General features: G+C 55.7%; 1 protein-coding gene across 1 annotated transcript in view; it reads right to left on the bottom strand.

Moving 5' to 3' along the window:
* SHANK3 (SH3 and multiple ankyrin repeat domains 3) overlaps nucleotides 1–13,009 on the bottom strand; it is a 235,853-nt gene that overhangs the window by 183,553 nt on the left and 39,291 nt on the right. Inside the window, 2 exon segments of the mRNA XM_064142320.1 lie at nucleotides 3,887–3,995; nucleotides 9,509–9,580. Coding sequence (XP_063998390.1) covers nucleotides 3,887–3,995; nucleotides 9,509–9,580 — 181 coding nt within the window.

The following is a 13,009-nucleotide window of genomic DNA, read 5'->3' as shown; positions in this document are numbered from 1 at the left end:
CAATGCCAATCACTCTCTCTGACAACAACTTCCTCCTAACATCCAGCCTAGACCTTCCCTGGTTGCACAACTTGAGACTGTGTCCCCTTGTTCTGTTGCTGGGTGCCTGGCAGAAGAGACCAACCCCACCTGGCTACAGCCTCCCTTCAGGTAGCTGTAGATAGCAATGAGGTCAGCCCTGAGCCTCCTCTGCTCCAGGCTGCACACCCCCAGCTCCCTCAGCCTCTCCTCACAGGGCTGTGCTCCAGGCCCCTCACCAGCTTCATTGCCCTTCTCTGGACACCTTCCAGCACCTCAACATCTCTCTTGAATTGAGGAGCCCAGAACTGGACACAGCACTCAAGGTGTGGCCTGACCAGTGCTGAGTACAGAGTCAGAATAACCTCCCTTGTCCTACTGGCCACACTGCTCCTGATCCAGGCCAGGATGCCATTGGCTCTCTTGGCCACCTGGGCACACTGCTGGCTCATCTTCAGCTACTCTCTACCAGTACCCCCAGGTCCCTCTCTGCCTGGCTGCTCTCAGCCACTCTGTCCCCAGCCTGTAGTGCTGCTTGGGGTTGTTGTGGCCAAAGTGTAGAACTCTGCACTTGGCCTTGTTAAATCTCATCCCATTGGCCTCTGCCCACCCATCCAGCCTGTCCAGGTCCCTCTGCAGGGCTCTCCTACCTTCCAGCAGATCCACACCTGCTCCTAGCTCAGTGTCATCTGCAAACTTACTGATGCTGGACTCAATCCCCTCGTCCAGATCATCAGTGAAGATACTGAACAGGACTGGGCCCAGCACTGATCCTTGGGGCACACCACTAGTGACAGCTGCCAACTGCATGTGGCACCATTCACCACCACTCTCTGGACTCAGTCCTCCATCCCGTTCTTGACCCATATCAGAGTGAATCTGTCCAGGCCAGGAGCTGCCAGCTTGGCCAGGGGCTTGTTATGGCAGACAGTGTCAAAGGCTCTGTTGAAGAGGAAGGTTGGAGAAAATCCCTTCAAAGAAAGAGTGAAGGAGCTTTGCCTTTCTTTAATTAAGGGAAGGAAGATGGAATGTTGACTTGATTGCTGTGGATAAACACTTCCATGTGGAGCCAGAGCAGCACCAACTTGCTCTTTAATCTAGAAGATGGAGCAGGAGACAGCTGGAAGCTGAAGCGCAGCACTTCAAACGCCACCAGAATTTTAAGCAGAGGCTGATTAACCAACCGAGGCAGGAGAGGCAAAGATCTGCTGCTCCCCCATCTCCAGTCACGATGGATGCTTGCTGGAGAACACCTCTGAGCTCTGTTGAGGCAACACAGCCAGGCAGAGGGTGAGGAGCATCCTGTGGGATACAGCAGGTCGGGCTGGATGTGGGATAGCTCCATCTGGTCTTAAATCCAAGGACCCACAAGTCCCGACCAGCAGGTTCACAGGTTCCTAGAATGGCTTGGGTTGGAAGGCACCTTAAAGATTATCTGGTTCCAACCTCCCTGCCATGGGCAGGGACACCTCCCACTGGACACCTTCCATCCTGACCACCTGCACACCATCACCACTTGGATGTCTTTATAGATTTCTAGAAGGAATCTACAGGAAGAGACCTTAAAGGTCATCTGGTTCCATCCCACCTGCCATAGGCAGGGACACCTCCCACTGGACACCTTCCAGCTTGACCACTTGGACATCTTCACAGATTCCTAGACTGGTCTGGGTTGGAAGAGACCTTAAAGACCATTCAGTTCCAATGCCCCTGCCATGGGCAAGGACACCTTCCACTAGACATCTTCCATCTTGACCACCCCCAGGCCATCTCCACCACTGAAGACAGACTGCAAGAAGTGGCTTTGCTCACCTTAAAAGAGCAACTCAAAGAGGTTGGTGGTCAATTCTCCCACCAGTCCACTTTGGGGAGGCCAAGGATATCTCCTTCCTTTGCCTCCCACAACAATGCTGGACACCTCAGAGCTCATTCCTGGTCTTCTCAGCAGACAGCAGCACTGGGAAGAGTCTTGGCTGGAAGCAGGGTTAGAAAAAGTTTTGGTTGTGTCACCCTCTCCATGCCCACTCAAAGCAAGCAGTGATGGAGTGAGCTTGCACAAGAGTCAGGACACCAGCAGTGAGCTGTCCACTCTCCTCCTGACCCAACAACTCATCTTCATCACTCTGGTTTCACCTTTGCTGCTCAACCAGACCCAAGGTACTGCTTGGGTCAGGTGCTTCTCCTTCCTCCCTTCTCTCTGTGTCTAACAGTGCTCAAAGGCCTGCTCCTGCCGCTCTGTGGAGTAACAGCCAGGTTCAACACCCCATCAGATCCAAACCTATCACAGCATCTTCCAGTAGCTGAAGTGGGCTCCAAGAATGCTGCAGAGGGACTGTTTGCAAAGACCTGCAGTGACAGCATGAGGGCAGAGCAGATTTAGATTGGATGTGAGGAACAAGTTCCGCACCAAGAAGGTGCTGGAACACTGCAACAGGCTGCCCAGGGAGGTGGTGGAGTCCCTGGAGGTGTTCAAGCAAAGCCTGGATGAGGCACTTAGTGCCATGGTCTGGTCGATAGAACAAGGCTGGGTGATAGGTTGGACTGGGTGAGCTTGGAGGTCTCTTCCAACCTGGTTGCTTCTGGAGCTGAGCTGCTTGGCCAGGCTGCAAGGTGGGCAGTGCTGTTGCTGCACATGCCTAGCTGGTTCTCATGTGAGCAGCTGCTCCTCCAGACACCCTGGCAGGTTCAGAGTGAGGTGACACCAACCATTAAAAAGTACAGACAATCCTGGGCACTGCTCAAAGGCTTCTTGCCAGGCTCTGGCTGCAGCAGCTGCCACCTACCCAGCACAGCAGCTGGCAGAGATGGTTGGTATGGAGAGGTGAGAGATGTCAACAGTGACTCCACCATCTGATCTCGGTCCTGAAATGTGCTTCTGGACACACAGAACTGCCAAAAGCAGAGGAATTCAGAGCTTCAGAAACCACCTGAAAGCCACCCCTAACTGCAGCAGAGGCACAACAAATTAACCACCAGACTGGAAGCCTGCTCACAAGGTGGGAAGGTGCCCACGACTCACAAGACCAACCCTACCACAGACACCACCAAGCTGCCTCACTTCAGACCCACGACAGCAGTGACTGCTCTCAGAAGAAGAGAAGGAGACTTCACAGAGGGCAGATGGGGAGAGGTCCTCCCTGGCTGCCCCATCAAGAAGGGAAAGGTGCTGGAGTCTGTAGCTCGCTTCTCACCACCCAGACCTCGCTAACTACCCAACGGCGACTCCAGACTTCTCTGGAGTGATTTTTGCTCACAGAGAGAAGGTTAAACATAAAGGAAAACAGGAAAGATAAGAAAGCTGAGGGAACCTGAGGACATCTTTTCATCTTCTGGACCTCTGACATCCGTCTTAAACTTTCTAACTGCTTCATGGGTGGCAATTTGCATCCATCCAGCTCTAGAGACAGTCCGAGGCAGAGGACCAGGTGAACAAAAGCCTCTCCTCTAGGTCCACCTGCTTCCTTGCCTTCTTGTCCCAAGAGGACCAGGGGCCCAAAAGCCTCTCCTCTAAGTCCACCTCCAGCACCCACTGACTGGGGTGACCCCAAAGCTCCTTCATCTTCTGCTGCATCCTTCCCCCAGCCCTGACACCACCTTCTCCCAAGAGCCTTCTGTAACCTCATGCTGCCAAAATCCAAGAGTGAGGACACTCCGCTGAGAAATTAGGACCTTTGGAGGTCCCTTCCAACCCAGACCATTGGATGAAATGTACCTTGCCCCCCAAACCTTCCCTTGTCCCAGACACCACATCACTTCCAGCAGATGTCCTCCAAACCAACTGCTCCTCCATGCCACCACAGTGTCCTCTGGGTACTCTGCCCCAGCCCTGCTCTGCCACCCACCGCCTCTCTTCAGAAAGCAGCCTCACCTCCAGTATCTGGATCATGGAAGTTGGGGTCCAGTCCCTTCTCCAGCATCCTGCAGACCTTCTCCACGTTTAGCATCTGCACATACTCCATGAACTTCTTCAGGTTTGCCTGCAGGCATGACACAGGCAGGAGAACACAGAGCACACAGGGTTAACCTCTCAGCGAGAAGGAAGAAGCCACCACAGACACATGGCCAGGCAGGAGACATTCCAAGGCAACCAGCAAGAGATGGAGCAGCACCCACCAGAAACCAGGGCACCTGAGGCTGTGCCACAAACCCACGTGGGCCTTCCAAACCTTCTCCTCGAGGCACATCAGCTGGGTGTGGACACTGTGGTGCCCAGCTGAGGAGACCCCACAGTGTTGGGCACCTTGTACTGGGCCCCAAACTCCTTCTAAAGATGTTTCACAGCCAACTGCCTGGGCAGCTGCCAGCACTTCAAAGCACAGATGGAGCTGCTCAGACACCAACCGCTCATGTTTGGCCACCCTGTCTGCTGCTAATGGGGCTTCATTCTTGGTGGGACCTTCTGGCTTTGGCCAAGCACCAACTCTTCTTGTCCCAAGAGGAACAGGTGCCTCAAAGCTTCTCCTCCAAGTCCTCCTGGTTTCCTGTTTGCTGTCCCAAGAGGACCAGGTGCCCCAAAGCTTCTCCTCTGAGTCCTCCTGGTTCCCTGTTTGCTGTCCCAAGAGGACCAGGCACCCCAAAGCTTCTCCTCTAAGTCCTCCTGGTTCCCTGTTTGCTGTCCCAAGAGGACCAGGCGCCCCAAAGCTTCTCCTCCAAGTCCTCCTGGTTCCCTGTTTGCTGTCCCAAGAGGACCAGGCACCCCAAAGCTTCTCCTCTAAGTCCTCCTGGTTCCCTGTTTGCTGTCCCAAGAGGACCAGGCGCCCCAAAGCTTCTCCTCTAAGTCCTCCTGCTTCCCTGCCTTGCTGTCCCAAGAGGACCAGGTGCCTCAAAGTCTCTCCTTTAGGTCCACCTGGTTCTTTTTGGCTTGGTTCCTTGTGGGTTCTTTTTGTCTCCTTTCTCTTTTGGACAACTCTCCTGGAGTCTGGAAACTGCTAGGAGAGGACAACCATGTGAGAACATCCAACCAGTCCAGATCTTCAGATCTTTGGCTGCAGGTCAGCTGAGGGGTTGAGGAAAGGAAGCCCAGGAGGAGTCTGACACAACAGAGGCTCTGAGGCATTGGCTGAGGGAACAGCTCAAACCAACTGCTCAAGGTTCTTTACCATGAGGGTGGTGGAACACTGGAAGAAGCTGCCCACAGAGGTAGCTGAAGCCCCAGCTCTGGAGATATTCAAGGGGCAAGAGCCAAGAGGAACAGGGCTCCACCATGGCTAACCTTTTGGTGCCAAGTGTGGTCCTGCTTCCCATTCTCACCACCCCATCCAGTCCTGAGTGCTCCACACGTCCCTCAAGACTGCACCAACTCAGTTAGGGCTAACCAGGACAGAGCCAACACAGCCATGGGACAATGACTACGAGCAAGGAGAGACCATTTAGAGAGTAGAACTGAGAGGTGCTACTGGGAGCAGTTCCCACAGCACCAACAGGACAACTGGCATCTGTTGTTCTCAGGTGGCACCTCTCAGAGATGCTTCTACACCAGGCACTCCCCCAGCCTCGCAAGGTCCACCTCAGCAAAGCCTGCCTGGTGGCCCAGCATCCCATCAGCTGCTGCAGCCACACAGGGACTGAGGGGGCCACAGCTGCTGCCAGCAGCCACCAGCAGACAGGGCTTGGCAGCTCCAGCAACGCCTCCAGGATGCCATCCCAACACACCTCCTCCCAACCACCACCCACCTGCAAAGCAGTAACCCTTCTTCCAGACTCTCCACCTGCTTCTTCCCCTCCCCAAGCCCAACTCTTCCCCTCCCCAAGCCCACCTCTTTCTGTCCCCAAACCCACCTCTTTCTGTCCCCAAGCCCAACTCTTCCCCTCCCCAAGCCCAACTCTTCCCCTCCCCAAACCCAACTTTTCCCCTCCCCAAGCCCACCTCTTCCCCTTCCTAAGCCCAACTCTTCCCCTCCCCAAGCCCAACTCTTCCTGTCCCCAAACCCAACTCTTCCCCTCCCCAAACTCAACTCTTCCCCTCCCCAAGCCCAACTCTTCCTGTCCCCAAGCCAAACTCTTCCCCTCCCCAAGCCCAACTCTTCCCCTCCCCACGCCCAACTCTCCCCCTCCCCAAGCCCACCTCTTCTCCTCCCTGCAGCGTGCAGTAGATGATGCCAACCCAACTGAACAGATGATGCCACATGAGTGGTTCCACTAAGAATAACCAAGAATGGCATTGAAAGTGCCACAAAGAGCCATGTCAGTGGGCACAGGACACACAGAGGCACCAGTCCAGGCAGGGGCACCACTCATGGCCCACAACAGTGCCACAGAGAACCATACCTGTGGCCACAGGACACACAGAGGCACCAGCCCAGGCAGGGGCACCACTCATGGCCCACAACAGTGCCACAGAGAACCATACCTGTGGCCACAGGACACACAGAGGCACCAGCCCAGGCAGGGGCACCACTCATGGCCCATGACAGTGCCACAGAGAACCAAACCTGTGGCCACAGGACACAGACAGGGTCACAACTCATGGTCAATGCCTGAGGCTGGCAGCCCCTTGCCCACACTGTCCCCTGCTCCAGCAGCTCTGAGCATTCTCCTGTATGACAATGAAGTGCTGAAGCCTCAGGACATGGCAAATTACTGCTGTGGGATCTGGTCTGAGCCCTTGGCCAGCTGGACCTCCTTTGTTCTTCATCTGGAAATGAAGGGCAGCCATTGATTTCCCCCAGAGGGAAATTCCATGCCTGGCCCCATCAATGCCCACGTGGTGCACAGCACCAGAAGGAGAGGCAGGCATCAAGAGAGGGACAGAAGGGGACCGAAGGAGCCTCTGCATCCCTCTTTGGTACCTGAACCTGCCCTTCAGTTCCCTCTCTAGATGTCAAAAGCACCACTCCAACTGCCCTGAGCACCCCAGCACGGTGTGGAGGGAAGGGACCTCTGGAGCTCATCCAGTCCAACCCCCCTGCTCCACCAGGGGCACCCACAGCAGCTTGCCCAGGGTCACAGTGGCCAGGTGGGCTTGGAAGCTCTCCAGACAAGGAGACTCCACAACCTCTCTGTCAGTCTTCTCCAGGCCTTCAGCCAACAAGTTGCACCTGATGGAACCCCCTGGCTTCCATCTGGTGCCCACTGCCCCTTTGCCTGCCCCTGGGCACCAGTGAAAAGAGTCTGGTCCCACCCCTTTAGGCTACTGAGGAGCAGCCCCTACTTGAACAGCCCATGGACATCTGCCTGCAGCCCCTCAGGGCAGCTTCAGCTGCTTAGGTCAAAGTAATCCCTCCTGGGAAGCTGGGGCAACCAGACCTGAAGTACCCAACATATGAACCACTACCAAGCCATGGAGTCTACAGGTCAAAGGAAGGGATCCTGCCCCTCTGCTCTGCTGAGATCCTGCCTATGCAGTGCTGGGGCCAGCTCTGGAGTCCTCAGCACAGCAGAGGCTTGGAGCTGTTGGAGCAGGGCCAGAGGAGGCCACAGCAATGCTGGCAGGGCTGGAAGCCCTCTGCTGTGAGGCCAGGCTGGGAGAGTTGGGGGTGTTGAGCCTGGAGAAGAGAAGCCTCCAGAGAGACCTTCTGGTGGCCTTTCAGAGTGTAATGAAAGCTGGGGACAGAGTTTCGAGCAGGACCTATTGTGCCAGCACCAGAGGTGATGGTTTGGAACAGAAAGAGAGCTTCAGAGTGCAGAGGAGGGAGAAATGTTTGCCCCTGCGGGTGGTGAGAGCCTGTGCCAGGCTGCCCAGAGAGGTGGGAGATGTCCCATGCCTGGGACCATTCCAGGTGAGGCTGCTTGGGCTGTCAGCAAGCTGCTCTGGTTGGGCAGGTCCCTGCTGACAGCATAGGTGGGGGTTGGACTAGATGAGCTTGAAAGATTTCTTCCCCCCCCATCCTGTGATTCCCTGACTGAAGGCTACTACATGCCCGATGGGGAAGCCCTCAGCTGCTGCTGCCCTGGGTGTCCCCCAAGCAGACATCTCCAGCCCTCCTCCAGCAGGCTCTGTCTCATCCACCAGGCTCATGAGGACTGAGTCACACTTCCTAGCACCAGGAAGATGCTGAGAGCTTTCCAGATCTGCTGCCTGGAGATTCTTCTGCCACCAGACAGAGGCCTCCTGACTTTTAACTTCCTGAGTTGAACCTGAACCCTGACAGCAATTTTGTTTCTCTGCCCACCAAAGGCTGAGGACCTGCTCCTGCCCACCAAAGGCTGAGGACCTGCTCCTGCCCACCAATGGCTGAGGACCTGCTCCTGCCCACCAATGGCTGAGGACCTGCTCTTGCCAACCCAGCTGCTCACCTCTCTTTGGGAGCTTTTCTTCCTCACTGCCCCCTAGACAAGAGCAGCTGAGAAGGGTCAATGGTCCAGGTCCCACCAGAAGGCACAAAACCCACCAAGAGGCTATCCAGCCCTTGGCCAGTGTGGTTGCTCTGCACTGGGAGGTCCCAAGATGGTTCATGATGCACTGCAACATGGGAGCTGGCAGGGAGCACCCCCTGCTTCTTCTCCAGCACTGGGCCAGGCCCATCAGGCTGTCCCAGCCATCAGACCTTGCTCCAGGTCCTCCCCAGGTACCCTCCCAGGAAATGAGTTTGATGGAGGGCTGCAGATGTCCTGGTGGCACCCAGCTGTGCCACAGCCACTGGGCAGCCAAAGTCCACCTCCTTTCTCCAGCTGACATCCTAGGAACCACCAAAGTCCCCAGGAGGCCACCAGACCTCTCAAGGCACAACTCTTAGTAGCAGCAGCAATCTTCTGATGGTTCCAAAACACTCCATGATTATTGGCCTGAATTTCTTAGCCAAGAAGTGGCACTGTGAGACCACCACAGGGGAAGAGCAATGCAAGGGGGCATCCAGCTAACACATGTCCTGGTCACCAACAGCATCCCTGTGCCAGCTGGGATCAGTATCTCATCCCTGGAGATACTCAAGGTAAGGCTGGACAAGGCTGTGAGCAGCCTGCTCCAGTGGAGGTTGTCCCTGCTGACTGCAGGGGGGTTCGACTGGGTGACCTTTGGAGGTGCCTTCAAGCCCAAACCATTCTAGCAGCACTGCCCACCACAGGTGGAGGCTGCTACAGACCAGGAGCCCTTTTCCACTCCACACATGGGTGCCACCCACCAAGCCCTGACCCAGCACTTGGGCTGAAGGCTAGACAAAGGCAGGAGGCCATGCTCAAGGCGGAGGTGGGCGGCAGCCTCTGGCAGGGCGAAGGGGAGGCCTGCTCCTCAATGCCACCATTGTGCTCCCCAGGCATTCAGTGGCTCCTCCACACCATACAACAAAGCTCCTTCTCTTCAGCAGGCCCATCACATGCTCCTCTGCCTCGCCAGCCCATGCCAAGCTGACCCTGAAGACCCTTCGCCAACGTGGGAGGTGCCCATACCTCCACTGGTGCGCGCACCTACCATGGCTTTGATGGGATCCTTCAGCTTCCACCCTCATCTAAACCAACCCCAGGCTTCACCAGGAAGCCAAAGCCAGTGACAGGTCACCACCAGTGCTGAATGTTCTGGTCCAACATGATGCTGCCAGCTGGACTCCAGCCTTACCTTGGTATGGAGCTTGGCAAACTGCTTGTCATCCAGCAAGGTCTGGGTGTACACACGCCTCTTGTACCGGAACTGCAGGAGACAAGAACAGCAGACACCAGGTGGGCAAAGCCCTCAGAGAGCATCAGCCAGGAGGAGAACAGAGCCCTCAGAGAACAGCCAGGAGGAGAACAGAGCCCTCAGAGAGCATCAGCCAGGAGGAGAACAGAGCCCTCAGAGAGCATCAGCCAGGAGGAGAACAGAGCCCTCAGAGAACATCAGCCAGGAGGAGAACAGAGCCCTCAGAGAACATCAGCCAGGAGGAGAACAGAGCCCTCAGAGAGCATCAGCCAGGAGGAGAACAGAGCCCTCAGAGAGCATCAGCCAGGAGGAGAACAGAGCCCTCAGAGAGCATCAGCCAGGAGGAGAACAGAGCCCTCAGAGAACATCAGCCAGGAGGAGAACAGAGCCCTCAGAGAACATCAGCCAGGAGGAGAACAGAGCCCCAGAGAACATCAGCCAGGAGGAGAACAGAGCCCTCAGAGAACATCAGCCAGGAGGAGAACAGAGCCCCAGAGAACATCAGCCAGGAGGAGAACAGAGCCCTCAGAGAACATCAGCCAGGAGGAGAACAGAGCCCTCAGAGAACATCAGCCAGGAGGAGAACAGAGCCCCAGAGAGCATCAGCCAGGAGGAGAACAGAGCCCTCAGAGAACATCAGCCAGGAGGAGAACAGAGCCCTCAGAGAGCATCAGCCAGGAGGAGAACAGAGCCCCAGAGAGCATCAGCCAGGAGGAGAACAGAGCCTTCAGAGAACAGCCAGGAGGAGAACAGAGCCTTCAGAGAACAACAGACATGAGGAGAAGAAAGTCCTCAGAGAACACCAGACATGAGAACAAAACCCTTGGAGAGCATCAGCCAGGAGGAGAACAAAGCCCTCAGAGAACATCAGCCAGGAGGAGAACAGAGCCCCAGAGAACATCAGCCAGAAGGACAACAGAGATCCAGAGAACATCAGTCAGAAGGAGAACAGAGGCCTCAGAGAACATCAGCCAGGAGGACAACAGAGATCCAGAGAACATCAGCCAGAAGGAGAACAGAGCCCTCAGAGAACATCAGCCAGGAGGATAACAAAGCCTTCAGAGAACAACAGACATGAGAAGAAGAAAGCCCTCAGAGAACATCAGACATGAGGAGGATAAAACCCTTAGAGAACATCAGCCAGGAGGATAACAAAGCCTTCAGAGAACAACAGACATGAGAAGAAGAAAGCCCTCAGAGAACACCAGACATGAGAACAAAACCCTTAGAGAACATCAGCCAGGAGGAGAACAAAGCCCTCCGAGAACAGCACCCATGACATGGACAAATCCCTTGTAGAACATCAAAGAAGAGGAGAACAAAGCCCTTGGAGAACATCAGCCACAAGGCAAACCAAGCCCTCAGAGTACAACAGCCAGGAGGAGCACAAAGCTGTCAGAGAACATCAGCATGAGAATGACAAAACCCAATCACCACCAGACTGCTCTTGAGCAGGTCCAGCCCCCACCAGCGTGCATGAAGACCTGCAACCAGCCATGAGCCCAGGCCACGCTGCTCCCCTCCACATTCTGCTCCGGCAGATAATCGCTCTCCTAACAGCCAACCTAAACCTCCCTCGGTTCAGCTTGAGGCCATTTCCTCTGCTCCTGTTGTTAGTTCCTTGGGAGAAAAGACCAGCACCTGCTTTGCTCCAACCTCCTTTCAGGCAGCTGTGAGGCTCCAGAAGGTCTCCCCTCAGCCTGCTCTTCTTTATGCTACCCAAGCCCAGCTCCCTCAGCTGCTCCTCATGAGCCCTCTTCTTCCAAACCTTTGCCACCTTCATTGCCCAGCTCCAGTCCCTCAATGTCTTTCTTCAGAGGTGCCATCTGGGGATCTGTAGGCTTTGGGCTTCTCCAAGGGGATTCTCCATCCCTCAGCTGCTGTCCTCACCAAGCTCTGAAGAATGGAGCTGGCACCTCACCAAGAGCAGATGCCTGCCACAGGGCACTGAGCAGCACAAATGCAAGTCCCTGGAGCCACGAGGGAGGCTGCTGCCCCCTGAGCTTATTTGAAGCATTCCAAATGCTACCCCAGAGGGGTTTTGTGTCCCTGTCCCGTGCCAACTTGCTCAGCAGTGGTGCTGATCTACCCACCCAAACCAGGCAAGGATGAGAACCACAGAATGGCTCAGGTTAGAAGGGTCCTCTACTGCATCCTCCCCACCACGGGCAGGGACACCTCCCAGCTAGACTTAGCTGCTCAAGGCCTCATCCAACTTGGCCTTCAACACCCCCAAGCAGGAGGCAGCCACAACCTCCCTGAGCAGCCTATTCCAGAGTCTCACCACCCTCCTACTAAAGAACTTCTTCCCAAGCTCCAGTCTAACCCTGCCCTCCCTCAGCTTCAAACCATTCCCCCATGTCTTGTCTCTAGACACCCTCAGGAAAAGTTCCTCTGCAGCCTTCTCAGAGGATCCTTTCAGGTACTGGCAGGCAGCTCTAAGGTCCCCCTGGAACCTTCTCTTCTCCAGGCTGAACACCCCCAGCTCCCTCAGCCTGTGCTCATAGCAGAGATGCTCCAGCCCTTGCATCCTCTTTGTGGCCTCCTCTGGATGCTCTCCACCAGCTCTGTGTTCTCCTTATGCTGGGGACACCAGGACTGGAGGCAGGATTGGAGGTGAGGTCTCAGCAGAGCAGAGTCAAGGGGCAGAACTCCTTCTCTTGCCCTGCTGCTAACACTCCTCTGGCTGCAGCCCAGCACAGGGCTGCCTGAAGGCACTGCTGGCTCACGGGGAGCTTCTCAGCAACCAACAGCCCCAAGTCTCTTTCTTCAGAGCTGCTCTGTACCCACTCTGCACCCAGCCTGGATTTGTGCCTGGGATTGTCCTGACCCAGCTGCAGTACCTCGCACTTGGACTTGTTGAGCCTCATGCAGTTGTCACTGTCCCACTTCTCAAGCCTGTCAATACCCTTCTGGATGGATCCTTTCCCTTAAGTGAGTCCTGTACAGCACACAGCTTGGTGTCATCAGCAAACCTGCTGCAGTTGCCTCAGTGCCACTTTGCCACTGACAAAGATTAGAGCAAGCAGTGGTGCTCAGGCTGGCACTGGCACAGCTCCATGCAGCTTAAGGGTCTAATGCTGCCTAAAGAGACTTTGTAGGCAAAATATAGCCCAGGATCCCTGCAGCTAGCACCCACGTGCAGGTCACTGCAGCCCCAGCACAGCCAGCTGGGATGTGACAGCCAGCAGAGCCCAGAGGGATGCTGCAGGTCGCCTCCCAGCAACAGCTAAGTGCCACCACCTGAGCCCCAGCAGAGAATGGACACAGTGAAAGAAGGCAGTGTGGGCAGCAGGGCAAGAGAGGGGATCCTGCCCCTTGACTGCTCTGTGAGACCCCCCCTCCAATCCTGCCTCCAGGTCTGGTGTCCTCAGCGTAAGAGGGATGTGGAGCTGCTGGAAGGGGTCCAGAGAAGGCCACAAAGATGATCAGAGAACCTCC

Source organism: Pogoniulus pusillus, chromosome 4 (assembly GCF_015220805.1).
Source record: "Pogoniulus pusillus isolate bPogPus1 chromosome 4, bPogPus1.pri, whole genome shotgun sequence".
Taxonomy (NCBI): Eukaryota; Metazoa; Chordata; class Aves; order Piciformes; family Lybiidae; genus Pogoniulus; species Pogoniulus pusillus.
This window is presented reverse-complemented; position numbering and strand designations above follow the sequence as displayed.